The following is a 15,064-nucleotide window of genomic DNA, read 5'->3' as shown; positions in this document are numbered from 1 at the left end:
CAAACTCCCCATAAGTACAATAACTTTAAACTACACACAAGTACAATATGTTCAAACTCCAGACAAGTGCAATATGTTCAAACTTCACACAAGTACAATGTGTTCAAACTCCAGACAAGTACAATATGTTCAAACTCCGCACAAATACAATGTGTTCAAACTCCACACAAGTACAATAACTTCAAACTACACAAGTACAATATGTTCAAACTCCCCATAAGTACAGTAACTTTAAACTACACACAAGTACAATATGTTCAAACTCCACACAAGTACAATGTGTTCAAACTCCACACAAGTACAATAACTTTAAACTCCAGCAAAGTACAGTGTGTTCAAACTCCACACAAGTACAATGTGTTTAAACTCCAGACAAGTACAATATGTTCAAACTTCACACAAGTACAATGTGTTCAAACTCCACACAAGTACAATGTGTTCAAACTCCAGACAAGTACAATATGTTCAAACTTCACACAAGTACAATGTGTTCAAACTCCAGACAAGTACAATATGTTCAAACTCCGCACAAATACAATGTGTTCAAATTCCACACAAGTACAATAACTTCAAACTACACAAGTACAATATGTTCAAACTCCCCATAAGTACAATAACTTTAAACTACACACAAGTACAATATGTTCAAACTCCACACAAGTACAATGTGTTCAAACTCCACACAAGTACAATAACTTTAAACTCCAGCAAAGTACAGTGTGTTCAAACTCCACACAAGTACAATGTGTTCAAACTCCAGACAAGTACAATATGTTCAAACTTCACACAAGTACAATATGTTCAAACTCCACACAAGTACAATAACTTCAAACTACACAAGTACAATATGTTCAAACTCCCCATAAGTACAATAACTTTAAACTACACACAAGTACAGTATGTTCAAACTCCACACAAGCACAATAAGTTAAAACTCCACACAAGTACAATATGTTCAAACTGAACACAATTACAATGCGTTCAAACTCCACACAAATATGATGTGTTCAACTCCACACAAGTACTTCAGCATCATCTAGTGACCTCACAGAGCCAGGTTAATACATTTTAATAAAATCATGTCTGTTATATTGTTAGAAAAGTTTGTTATAGTTTAGTATTATGTAGAAAGGAGTGGTTATATTTTCCAAAAGCGGATACATCTCTTTTTATGAGAAACAATATTTTTTTCGTTTTTTCCCTTATCTTATGAATAAAGGTAAACTTCGTTCAGGAGGCTGATGCAGGTCCTTTCTCTTATAGTTTAATTTGTTCAACTTGTTTAATTTTTTTCACGTGTCTCTTATGTACAGCAACGTATTCCAGCAAACAGTGAAGAACTCTAAGGAGATATGGAAGTATCAGGTGAACTTTCTAGTCACGGTATGTGATAAGAAAACACTTCTTGTCCCGTCATTTAGTTCCATTCCTCACACAATAGATTTGATAATTTAGTGGTTTAGAAAGGCATGTTACAAGTAAAATACCAAGTGTATGTGTATTGTGTCTATAATTATGATTTTTCTTTTTCTTTCTTACTTAAGAGCACCAGGTTCGTCACCATTTTAAGAATAATTTAGTTAAACTTGTTTCCTTTATAAAAATGTGCAATCTTGTTGCTAAAATAGTTAAGATTTTAGAAATAACTGCCACTATGAATTTAGTCATCAGTTCATTAAAGTTTTCCAAAACACTGAAAGGAGATATATTTCAGAAAATTCCTTGGATATGCTGTTTAACCTTAAGCCTGCTAAATTTCTAAAATGGACTGGTCCATCATTCAATTTCATTCTCGCGTACCAGAGGTTTACAATGGTTCCCTATAGCTGAACGTCTAGCCCCTGATGGATGAGAATGTTCAATTTGGGCAATACCATTTATTATTCGAAGGGGTGTTCACTGAAAATTTACTGACTGAATAGCGAAGAGTGCAGACCATGATCAGCCTGCACGGATGAATCTTGGTCTGCACCGGTCGCAAAGGCAAATGCACTTGCCGCCAGCAGGCTAAATGTTAACTTGTTGCATATTTATAGGTTTGAACTCTGGCCTTGTTGTCGTCAGTTCAAATCACATATGGAGTGTAATTTGAGCTTGGTCTCTACAACTCATTACCAAGGTGTGAGTACAGGCAATGGAGGCATTTTTGTAAGTTAAAGAGAATCTTTGATCATTAAGTAATGTAAATATACAATGGTATAGATCTATACTTATTTTGATGAGACTATATACAATGCATTGTCATTGTAATTCGAATTTCTACGAGTTACTTTGATGGAGCAACTGAGGAAAAGCTCAAGGCTTCTCTTTTGATAGGTTACTTCACTGGTTTTCATACATCAGATGTGTTGTTTTTTTTGGGCCATCATTGGCTGTTTCAACACTCGTTTTGTCTTTTTCGAGATTTAAAAACTTAAAAGCTATGCAAAATTTGATCTGTAAAAATAATAATTCAGCCGCCAAGAAAAAAACCCATAAAATTAAGATTCGAGTTGTAGTTCGAGATATTTTACTTTTGGCATATAAATATTCACAGTGTATGTTGTGTGTGAAATAATACAGGGAAGCCGCGGCAACACGCTTTAAACGTGCCCTTTAACCAGATGAAAACTATAAAGCCACATTTCATCTTTTAATGAAATCTGTTATATATATACAGGACAGAGGCTAGGAAGGGGACATTTTAAATAGTTACTTATTTCAAGAAATGTCTACGAAGAGAGAAGGCTACTGCACACAAAAACCTGGAGATGACGGAACAGAAACTGGAGAAACGAGACGACGAGAGGACGTCGTGGTTATCGGAGGCTATTCCCTTTTTGACAAAGTAGTATACAGAATCCTGATATACATGATAATAACCTAATTATTACTTAATAACCAGTTATTGGCACACTTAATACTGTTCAAAGTATATTGGCAAATTTGTCATGCTGTAAATGACATTATGTTTTGGTATGTAAACAACTGGTAAACAACCTATAATGACAGTCGAGTAATTACACAGTCGCTGTATGTTATTTTGACATTCTCTGTGTTTTTGTAATGCAATGACATGTGCGTGTTGAGTTATATCTATATCCAAAGGATGTCAAAATACTTAATATGAGAAAACATAAATGTAAATAATACGTAAGTAATATGTAAATCCCATTTGAACGTGTTTATCATGGAAAGGGCGCTATATAAATCTGGTATAAATAACATATTACTGTCAACGAAAATGTAAAGGAAGTAACTCCGATACGCTTAATATAAGTTATATATCACATGTGATATTGGATGTTATATTGCCCCTTTTTAGCTCACCTGAGGTGAGTTTTTCTGATCGCTCGATGTTCGGCGTCCGTCGTCTGTCTGTCGTCTGTCTGTCAACATTTAGCTTTTGTATGCGATAGAGGCTGTATTTTTCAATTAATCTTCATGAATTTTGGTCAGAATGATAACCTTGACGAAATCTAGGCCGAGTTCGAAAATGGGTCATCTGGGGTAAAAAACTAGGTCACTAGGTCAAATCAAAGAAAAACCTTGTGTATGCGATAGAGGCTGTATTTTTCAATTGATCTTCATGAATATTGGTCAGAATGATTGCCTTGATGAAATCTAGGCCGAGTTCGAAAATGGGTCATCTGGGGTCAAAAACTAGGTCACTAGGTCAAATCAAAGAAAAACCTTGTGTATGCGATAGAGGCTGTATTTTTCAATTGATCTTCATGAATTTTAGTCAGAATGATTACCTTGACAAAATCTAGGTCGAGTTTGAAAACGGGTCATCTGGGGTCAAAAACTAGGCCACTAGGTCAAATCAAAGAAAAACATTGTGTATGCAATAGAGGATGTATTTTTCAATTGATCTTCATGAAATTTGGTCAGAGTGATTGCCTTGATGAAATCTAGGCCGAGTTCGAAAATGGGTCATCTGGGGTCAAAAACTAGGTCACTAGATCAAATCAAAGAAAAACCTTGTGTATGCGATAGAGGCTGTATTTTTCAATTGATCTTCATGAATTTTAGTCAGAATGATTACCTTGATGAAATTTAGACCAAGTTCGAAAATGGGTCATCTGGGTCAAAAACTAGGTCACTAAGTCAAATCAAAGAAAAACCTTGTGTATGCAATAGAGGCTGTATTTTTCAACTGATCTTCATGAAATTTAGCCAGAATGATTACCTTGACAAAATCTAGGTCGAATTCGAAAATGGGTCATCTGGGATCAAAAACTAGGTCACTAGGTCAAATCGAAGAAAAACATTGTGTATGCAATAGAGGATGTATTTTTCAATTGATCTTCATGAAATTTGGTCAGAGTGATTGCCTTGATGAAATCTAGGTCGAATTTGAATATGGGTTATCTGAGGTCAAAAACTAGGTCACTAGGTCAAATTAAAGAAAAATCTTGTGTATGCGATAGAGGCTGTTGTTTTCAATTGATTTTTATGAAATTTGGTCAGGATGATTACCTTAATGAAATCTAGGTCGAATTTGAATATGGGTTATCTGAGGTCAAAAACTAGGTCACTAGGTCAAATCAAAGAAAAAACTTGTGTATGTGATATAGAGGCTATAGTTTTCAGTTGATCTTCATGAATTTTGGTCAGAATGATTGCCTTGATAAAATCTAGGTCGAGTTTGAACACGGGTCATCTAGGGTCAAAAACTAGGTCATATCTAAGAAAATGCTTGTTTTATCGCAAGAGACCAATTTTTTGGTCCACTCTTAATGAAAATTGGTCAGATTATTTGTTTCCATGAAATCACTAGGTCAAACATGTTTTACACTGTTATGGTGTGTTTCTTAGGTGAGCGACCTAGGGCCATCTTGGCCCTCTTGTTATTTTAGTTGTCTTTTGTGTCTCCACGAAGAAGAGCTAGCATTTTCAAATCCGTGTTGGACTGTTCCCCAAGTAGAACTATAGATATTTGTAAAATCGGCGATGCCCTCCTTCCAAAACATTTGTTGTTCTAGGGTAATCATTGATTACTTGGCTATAAACGGACAATTTTGCTGGTGTGTACAATGGTCCTGCCAAACAAAACGCATCTGTTGATTCGAAAACGTATTACCACTAGGCCATCATACATATACAATGTATATATATATTTATTTATTTATTCCTGGGTAAAGACAGAATTACCCTGGTCCAGCCATTTCACAGACATCAAAACCAAAAACATTCCTGCCTGCGTAAAGGCAGAATTACTCTAGTTCAGTCTTTTATCAGACAACAAGACAAAACATGCCTGCCTGCCTGCCTGCGTAAAGGCAGACTTACTCTGGTTGAGTCTTTTCACAGACAACAAAACAAACCATGCCTGCCTGCGTAAAGGCAGAATTACTCTGGTTCAGCCTTTTTAGCAGACTACAAGACAAAACATGCCTGCATGCGTTGAAGCAGAATAACTATGTTCGGCCTTTTCTCAGACAACAAAACAAAACATGCCTGCATGCGTTAAGGCAGACTAACTCTGGTTCAGCCTTTTCTCAGACAACAAGACAAATCATGCCTGCATGCGTTGAGCAGAATTACTCTGGATCAGTCTTTTCTCAGACAACAAGACAAAACATGCCTGCCTGCGTAAAGGCAGAATTACTCTGGTTCAGCCTTTTCTCAGACAACAAGACAAAACATACCTGCCTGCCTGTGTAAAGGCAGAATTACTCTGGTTCAGCCTTTTAAGCAGACAACATGACAAAACATGCCTGCCTGCCTAAAGGCAGAATTACTCTAGTTCAGTCCTTTCTCAGACAACAAGACAAATCATGCCTGCATGCGTTGAGACAGAATTACTCTAGTTCAGTCTATTCTCAGACAACAAGACAAAATATGCCTGCATGCGTTCAGGCAGAATTACTCTGGTTCAGCCTTTTCTCAGACAACAAGACAAAACATGCCTGCATGCGTAAAGGCAGAATTACTCTAGTTCAGCCTTTTTAGCAGACAACAAGACAAAAATGCCTCCTGCGTAAAGGCAGAATTACTATGGTTCAGTCTTTTCTCAGACAACAAGACAAAACAAGCCTGCTTGCGTTGAAGCAGAATTACTCTGGTTCAGCCTTTTCTCAGACAACAAGACAAAACATGCCTGCATGCGTTGAGGCAGAATTACTCTGGTTCAGCCTTTTCTCAGACAACGAGACAAGGCATGCCTGCCTGCGTAAAGGCAGACTTACTCTGGTTAAGCCTTTTTAGCAGACTACAAGACAAAAACACCTCCTGCGTAAAGGCAGAATTACTCTGGTTCAGTCTTTTCTCAGACAACAAGACAAAACATGTATGCATGCGTTGATGCAGAATTACTCTGGTTCAGCCATTTCTCATACAACAAGATAAAACATGCCTGCATGCGTTGAGGCAGAATTACTTTTGTTCAGGCTTTTCTCAGACAAACGACAAAAAATGCCTGCCTGCGTAGAGGCAGAATTACTCTGGTTCAGCCTTTTTAGCAGACAACAATAAAATAACATGCCTGCCTCTCCGTTGAGGCAGAACTACTCTGGTTCAGCATTTTCTCAGACAACACGACATAACATGCCTGCATGCGTAAAGGCAGAATTACTCTGGTTCAGCCTTTTTCAGCAGACAACAAGACGAAAATGTCTCCTGCGTAAAGGCAGAATTACTATGGTTCGGCCTTTTCTCAGACAACAAGACAAAACATACTTGTCTGCGTAAAGGCAGAATTATTCTGGTTCAGTCTTTTCTCAGACAACAAAACAAATTAAATATGAATCAGTCATTTGTCTTTTGTAAAATGACTAACAAATCGATAACATAAAATGTGATTATTTATTTACATTACAAAACATGAATGATTATACAAAGAAATGAATATAAAAAAAAAGTAAACAAACAACCCTCCTAAAACTCAAGGAATGTCATATATCACAAACAAAGGCCTTTTGCAAGATGTACAACTTACATTTGTTTCTTTGAAATAAAGAAGAAAAGTTCGTTTATCATTTTATGGAATTCTTATCAAACAGTCTGATTTACAAAAGGGAAAACAGTTTGAAAAATGTTTAATCAATAAATGCAACGTACTTTCTGCCTTCTGCCGTCTCCTTTGGAGAAGTCGTCTGCGTCTTATTACTGACTAGAAGTTAGACTGGTATTTATCACACAAGTTAGAAGACCAGTCTAAGACTATTGTCTTGCTATTGGTCAGTTAAAAACAACTGCCAGAAACAGCCAATTACGTGCTAGAATTATGAGAGTTAAACCTAGCTGTTGAAAAGCCTTTCAAAGTTATAAATTTAGCATTTTCAGACCAATGAAGACTGTGTTTCATGTTGTGTGTCACAATAATTGTCCTTTCCACACCGGAAGCATCTGAAAAGCAAGTTGTTTAGATAATGTCTGAATTGTGGGTTGAAGAAGCAATACACCACTGGGTTGAAAACACTGTTGAAATACACGAGCCTCAGCGCAAATTGTGCCCCCACAGCCATTTCAAACTCCTCCCCGGCTTTCAAAGCCAGTCTCATTACCACTTTGATTACATAGTACGGGAAGAAACACAGTACGAATACAAGGGAAACTGTAAGCATCATGTATGTGATGTTTCTCTCCGTTGCGCTGCGCGCGTCGTTCTCCCCACTGGCCTTTTTGTCTTGCGAAAATGTGCGTCTCATTCTAAACAGTGTGCAAAGTACGTGCGTGTATGTAACAATTACTGTAAGCCAAATCATCAAACTTATAAGAAAGTCAACGCCATGAAATATCGAAACACTAAGTTTATATCCAGAATCGGCCCTTGTCGTGCAGTATCGGCCTCTGACCGTTTCATTGCTGCCCGAAATCTGGACATCTATTTCGATACAGTCAAAAATGGCGAAATTTCTCACAGACAGGAGAAATACTAAAACCAACAATCCTACAATAGCGCGCACAGTTGACTTTACCGTCATCTGCTTAGCAAACGGCTTGCATATTTTTCTGTGTCTGTCCAGTGCTATAAGCCACAGTATAAAACAAGAACTTCCGATCGTCCATAATCCTAAAAAGTGGGTCAGTTTACAGAGAAAAGGTTGATCATATTTCACATTGACGGCCATTTCAACAATGTTAGGGATGATCATAACGCAAACGAGGAAGTCCACAGCCGAGAGGCAAGCTATCTGCACGGTACAGGCGGTACGTTTGACTTTGAAAGCGTAGAAGATGAAAGCAAAGATGTTTCCAAGTATTCCGACGACACCGACGACTGCCATACACACGATCACCGGCAACAGATGTGTGAACACTTCTTTCTGTGACTGAGCAAGCAATGTATCGTTCACGTGACTTATATTCCTCATCTGAAATAGAAGTACATTAATTCTCAGCCTTTGATGTAGTTATGATAATAAACGGTGTGGAAACCACTACACAAAAGAATAAATAAGTGAATTGTCAATTTCAAGCCTGATTCCATTATTATTTTATGTAACTTTAAGAATTTTCCACATTTTTGCATTATGTTTTAATGCCATATAAAAGCCTATGTCTGATACTTTAAGTATATATGAAATAAACTTTTGGTTCTATGCTATGTATTACTTAAAAAGACTTGATAAACCAGATAATATCCTTATTATATTATTTGATTACCTTTTATCTGTTTTATAACTCCACAAAAGAATAAGTAATATATTCAATCAAAGATCAGTTCATTACATTTCCCATCCTTTCCTCCTATTGTTTGGCGAAGTATGTAATGTAAGTACGGATGTGATTGTAAATTTTATATAGCTTTCACTTCCGCATACAACTCATTAATAATTATGGTGATTACCCTACTGGCCAAACACAAAGGCTGTTCCTAAATATGGTAACGTTCTTCCCATTACCAATGTTCCCAACACTATCGTTTTAAAGTATGTATCACGAAGCGGAATACTCCATCAGCAAAGGGGGAATATTTATTAAATACCGAAATTGGGAGAAATTAATTGCCCGAGTCAGAATTTCACGAATATCAACTGTCTAATCTCCACTGAACAGAATCACACCCTATTACCCTATGTCCTCCACACCCGAGTGATGTATCTACCACAGAGTTCCAAAGTCAATAACGCTGAGTAGTGGTGTAGTATCATTGTGCCACAATGAGACCCGATCGGCCAGGTCGATTTAAGTTCTAATGGGAAGTCCTAACACTACTACTCGGCGTTATTGAGTTTTGGTAGACACATCAGTCGGCGTGGATGACATCGGGTTATAGGGTGTGATTGCATAAGACGGTCACAGAAAGAATTTTAATACAACGATTTCAACACGCACCAGGCCTTGAGGTAAGACTCTATTTATAGAAATTTTAATTTAAAATGATTACGCCATACACAGCAGCTCCTGACTGGCTGTTTTGTTATTGTTGTTTTCCAAATGTACATTTTGACAGTTTGATCACATTTAAGTTGCTAAATGCCAAATGCATGAAAATAAATCTAGATAAGACATGTCTATCGTAGTTCCATCTCTTGTCTTAATATTTGAAACATTAATGCTAAATCTTGGGATCCTTTATGTAGTAGAAATATATACCAAGTAACACAAAAATCTTCGCCTTAATTCAACAACGCCGTTACTATAGTTTTTAGATAGTTTTGGGAAAACTGAGTGTCAATGACTTTACAATATTTACAGCCTTGTTAAACTAAAATTAGGCTATTTATGTTAGTTCTACATGGTCAAAAATTCACCATCTTACAGAGGTCATAGAGACATAGCTATGAGACTAAAATCTCAATTTTGCCAAAAATGGACTAACGTCACTGGAATTTAAGGCTACGAAATGTATGTTTAAAAACATAATGACGTGGTCATGAAACATTGAAAGAGTTGACCAAATCGTACAAGTTTGAACTTGAATCGACCCGACCGGGTCGCATTGTGGCAAACACTTGAAGTCTTAAGTGTTCAAGTCTACATGATAATCCTACAGGGGATTCAGTGATACTGAGTAGAACCGTATGATATTGACCTTGTTTCGACCTGGCAGAAAGTTGCGTTCTTCATGTTTATATTTCAGGGCGTTTTAAATCTTCAGTAGGTTAAATATGACGCAGGTAAAGATGAGTTCCTTAAACGGAACATTGACATTGAACCAACACATGCTTGCGTTCGTATACAACTCCTCATATAATTGTACTTCGAATAAATATCCCGAAGTGAGCCGTAGCTCATTCGGTAGAGGCGATCTGCGTTGTTGTTTAACCTTTAGACTGCTGGCGGCAAGTAATTTTGCCTTTGCGATCAGGGCCCAGTTGTTCGAAACTTTAACGGGCTGTTAAACTAACAGCCTGTTAAATTTTGATTCAAAACACTAGTCTTGGTGGGAAACACTAGTACGATGTTATAGTTTTGCTGTGAAGACATTTTAGTGTTCATAATCATTAGCTCAGACATTTGTTTTTCAAAGTTTTCTAAATTGTCGAAATAAACTCTAAAAGTTAATCAATTGTTAGCTTAATCGCCTGTTAAAGTTTTGAACAACTGGGCCCTGTACAGACCAAGATCAGCCAGCACGATCAATGTCTGCACTTGTTCGCTATTCGCTCAGTAAATTTTCAGTGAACACCCCTTCGAATAATAAATAATAATAAATGGTACTGCCTAAATTGAATGTAGACCAGTCCATTTTAGAAATTTAGCAGGATAAATGTAAAAGTCTGAAAATATCAGTTGTAATTGTTATATTCTGAATGATTATCATAATTAAGTCGGAAGATATATCAGAAATACATTTGAATTATTGTTTAAAACTCCCCAAAGGCCACCATTTGTTGTCTTTATTTCAAATATTTCTCGGTGTGGGTGCCTCACTGAGACGCTCACCTGCAAGACGGGGGACTTTCCCCTCCCACACCTTCCCCCGTGAGTAACTCCATTATTTCACACGCTACACCCCGTCCGTCCCGCAGCATTTAACTACTTGACTACCATTAAGTATAAATATTAAGATTGAAGGGAAATATAATACAAATACAAAAGTTTATTCAGCATAAAACATAACACATAATGCTTATAGCCTATACAAAATTAATGTTCAATGATAAACATATTTAATAGAAATATAATTGGGAGAGAACTGTAGCAGGTTACGTTAACGATTCTCGAAAATGCAAAAATTAAATAAGTGAAATATAATGACAAAGCGGTAATGAAAGAAAGTTTTCTTCCCAAGAACCATTATGATATCGTAAATAACTTTTAGAATTAGATCTATATAACTTTTTTGTACGAACGTTAATCTTATTAATCAGGTTTAACTGTTGCAAGGTCCATTTTATCGGCCTAAACCATCAATCTCAATTCAAATCCACTTTTTGATAAGTCACTATAATTATAATTAATGTCATTCACTGCTTCAAGAATACCTGCAATTCGATTAAATGTAATTTCTGCAGATAGGCCATGGCATCATGCTATTTTCTAAAGGTTCTGGCTAGCTGTACCAGTAATAGCCACTCGAAAACAAAGAAATTATTTCGCGTGAACCATACCAAGTTACTTAGTAATAATTTGTCCGGTACAAGTAGGTCAGGTGTTCTGTTAATGTATAAGCGGAGCACTTTTGTCATGTCTAGGACGATGTAGACTATTAGTTCATAACATTCATTTATTGATACAAAAATATTTTGATAGAGAAATTATATCATCATTTTGGAACAAACTCTTAAAACTGAACATATGCTGTAACAGTATGGATCGAAATGTCACGGCTGTGCTAAAAACCTTGAATATGGTGTTGCCATTTTGTCTGAAAATTGCGTCAGAAATAATAAAAGTTATATATGCAGTTAACAATTATTTGGATTAAGGAGATAGGTAATGGTAACAAATAACTCAAATTTAAAATAGTTTCATACTTATTAAGCATTTGCTGAACTGCGGCAATCAAAAAATCTAGGACAGCACCGGTTCCTTTCCAATACAATCTATACCTTTCTGCCTGCAAGGACATAGACAGTTTGTGCGTGAAGCTGCTTAAAATTTTAAAGGGACAAATGCACACATTTTAGGCAAAAAATGACCTCTCTCAAAAATCCTTAAAAATGAGTACAGTGGTACTAACTTACTGACATAAGAATTTTGCAAAATATTCTTATAAATAACAAACAATAGTATGCAGAAGGTAGTAAATCGTCGCAATGCTATTGAAATAATGCAGAAAATTTACATTCTTCTTGCATTTTTACCAATATCTATAACTTTTATTTCCAACCAATTTGTCATTTTTTCAGTGCGATATATATATTCTATGTCAAACTTGGTGGAAATGAACATGTTGAAAAATATCACCCACATTGTGGGCTATTAGCTTTAGAAAAAAAAGCTATATTTGTGTTGTTTGTGTTGGGTTTAACTTCAGACAGACACAATTACGGGCCATATGGCGACTTTCCATCTTTTGATGAAGGAGGAAGGTCTCATGTGCCCATTGGTGCATTATTTCACCACGTGCTGGCACCTTGGTAGAACCATCGTAAGCCAGCTGGATGGGTACTTCACATGAAGAATTCAACGCCCCGAGCGAGGCTCGAACCTACATCGGTATAAGCGGAAAGTGATTCAAAGTCGCAACCTTAACCACTCGACCACGGATGCCCCCAAAACTATATATATCTTTGCACTTGTGTCCCACACATACCTGTGTATTTAAAGTCAGTAAAATCCTTGTGTAGGAATAAAATACATTTTTGTATATAAAAGTTCAATCGCCAGGAAATAAGAGCAGTAGACTTCTGAGTTCTTTTCCGTAATTTTAATGTTTCACATTTCACATTTTCAAATGTATATACAAAAGAAAACGAGAAAGAAACTAGGCTGTAAAAGTAAAAACAATCTGGCATCTTAATTAAGGCTAGAGATATTTGGAGGGACGAAATATCAGTTGGGAGACTGTTCCAGTGGTGATTCCGAGGAAAAAAATGAGAATTTGTAGTAATCTGTTGAGGTTGGGATGAATCTATAGCCTATTATAAGGGCATCAGTTCGGGAGGCTGACTCTAATGGGTTGAGGTTCACCTTTTTGTTGGAGGGGATGAGGACTATGGTGGGCGTATGGCGACTATAGATCACAAGTTATATTTTGCATCCTTCAGAGCCAATACGAGGAGGATCAAGCTGGCGGTAATTTAGTGACAGTAAAATATGCTTGTGTAAAAATTTTTGATATGCGTCTCACAAAGCTCAAAACGCCCTTAGATATATTCTAGGTCTGGATGTGGGGAAACGACACTTCGGGTACATATTCCAGTTAAGGTCGAATTAGAATCCTTTACCAATCATTGTTTACTTTTACATATGAGACATTTGAAACGTACTCACCGACTCTCGTGCATCTGTTCACATATCAGTCATAATTCGTCTTTAAAAAGCGGTCAGAATATCAAGCCCCTCGCTGTCATCAAAATTCACATCCTCTACATCACCGCCTACATCATAACTAGCAGCAGCATCTGGTGTACCTTGCTTTCTCTTGGATTTCTTCTTTCCTTGCTTGTTGCTGCTACGGTTTGCTTGTCTTTCCTGGGTTGTAAGTCGTCCTGCCACTTCAAAAGTATCACTCTTGCTAGGTTTTGGCATGTAAGGAAACCCGGCGACTATGTCTTGATTGTCATGAAATGTCACAGCGCTTGAAGATTTGTAAATCCGCGTGACAATAATATCATCTTCATTTGAGTGTTGCTTTTCATCTTCATCCTTACCCCTGCAGCAGCAGAAGAAATTCAGTAATCTTACAAGGATTGACCTTTTTGTTTTCTTACCACGAGTTTTAGCCATTTTCTGTTAGCAGTGTTAGTATTATGTTTTCACATGACCGTTGCTATAATACCGTTCGTTACAACGTCATGACGACAACGTCCTGACGTCATTAATTATATAAATAACCAATAGTCTGTGACGCCATGACGTAGCTCAAGAGTTTTTGACGATAATTAGGATAAAACCCGATTTAAAATTTCAACTGATAGTGCAATTAATTAAAATAAAATAAACATCATCGTCATCATCGGTTTTATCTGGACATTGCAAAAAGCTGATTCTTACAAAAATTGAATAAAATGTTCTTCATTTGAGTAATTGTTAAAGTTTTAGTGTAATACAATTTAATGTGATGAAATTTATTTACCTGTATTTTACTAGAACTGAAATATATAACCTTTGAATCTCGGTGACTTCAGCATGCATTCAGTTGAAAGAAAAGTGTAAAGAATCATTACTAATTACATTACACTAAGGATACATTAGACATATAGGTATGACTTTATCCTGCTCAGAAACAGCTAAAACTTTGTAAAATGTAATATTTGAAGAACTTATCATATACACTCATAGACTTTTATAATCGGTCACTGTTGCAATTGTGATAACTTGGATAGAATTTAAATTACCCGACTGAACTTTTTTCGAACACCTTTGTTCCCATATGCTATTTATTCGTGATGGTAATTTTCCATTAAAATGGCTTAAAACAACCATGCGCGGTATACTTTTATTGTTTTTATTTTCAGCGTAGTCTTAACGAAGTATATGAAAGTCCTAGGTGACCGATTATAAATGTCTATGAGTGTAGTATTAGATGTGACTAGAAATGAGGTCACCGTTTCATAAACCAAAGGGATCAAGCGCCCCCTCCATCCCCACCTCCTTATTCAGCACGTTCTCACGGGTAATAATGAATTTTCTGCAGGGCAAAGAATGTGTGAGTTCAGCATTTTGAAATGTACGTGCGAACCTGAGGGTGAATCTGCAGGCCTCCCATTTTGTTGGTTTTAAAATATGTAGATCTACTTACAGTGTTGTTGTTGCGGTAATTAATTCTGTCAAGGATGTTTGTTCATATCTGAAAAAAGTCTCAGAAGGACAGCTAGCTGTGTCAATCTCCATCATAAAAGCTGAGAAATGTTTGTGTAGCCTTTGAACAAAATGAAAGAAAACGAAGAAGTGTTTACCTCAATGTACTTAGTGCAACTGGTGCTTTTAATTCAGTGTTATGTAGAATGTTTGGAAAAATAATCACACACTAGATAGCTGTACTTCTGTATTCTATATAAAACTGACATATTTCAATGGC

At 36.5% G+C, this 15,064-nt stretch overlaps 1 protein-coding gene across 3 annotated transcripts; it reads right to left on the bottom strand.

Moving 5' to 3' along the window:
* Nucleotides 1-6,775: 6,775 nt before the first annotated feature.
* On the bottom strand, nt 6,776-13,794 carry LOC123547141 (neuropeptide CCHamide-2 receptor-like). 3 transcript variants are annotated; one of them, XM_053551449.1, is made up of 2 exons: nt 13,315-13,794; nt 6,776-8,300 (listed from the first exon to the last, which is right to left on the bottom strand). In XM_053551449.1, the coding sequence occupies exon 2, from the start codon at nt 8,298-8,300 to the stop codon at nt 7,266-7,268; it is 1,035 nt and encodes a 344-aa protein (XP_053407424.1). In that variant the 5' UTR covers nt 13,315-13,794; the 3' UTR covers nt 6,776-7,265. The 3 variants fall into 3 exon arrangements, with proteins under 3 accessions (XP_053407424.1, XP_053407423.1, XP_045189934.2); XM_053551448.1 differs by lacking the exon at nt 13,315-13,794 and adding an exon at nt 8,659-8,927; XM_045333999.2 differs by lacking the exon at nt 13,315-13,794 and adding an exon at nt 8,593-8,920.
* Between the last annotated feature and the right edge of the window lie 1,270 nt (nt 13,795-15,064).

The sequence above is a fragment of the Mercenaria mercenaria genome, chromosome 9, assembly GCF_021730395.1.
Source record: "Mercenaria mercenaria strain notata chromosome 9, MADL_Memer_1, whole genome shotgun sequence".
NCBI classification, from domain to species: domain Eukaryota; kingdom Metazoa; phylum Mollusca; class Bivalvia; order Venerida; family Veneridae; genus Mercenaria; species Mercenaria mercenaria.
This window is presented reverse-complemented; position numbering and strand designations above follow the sequence as displayed.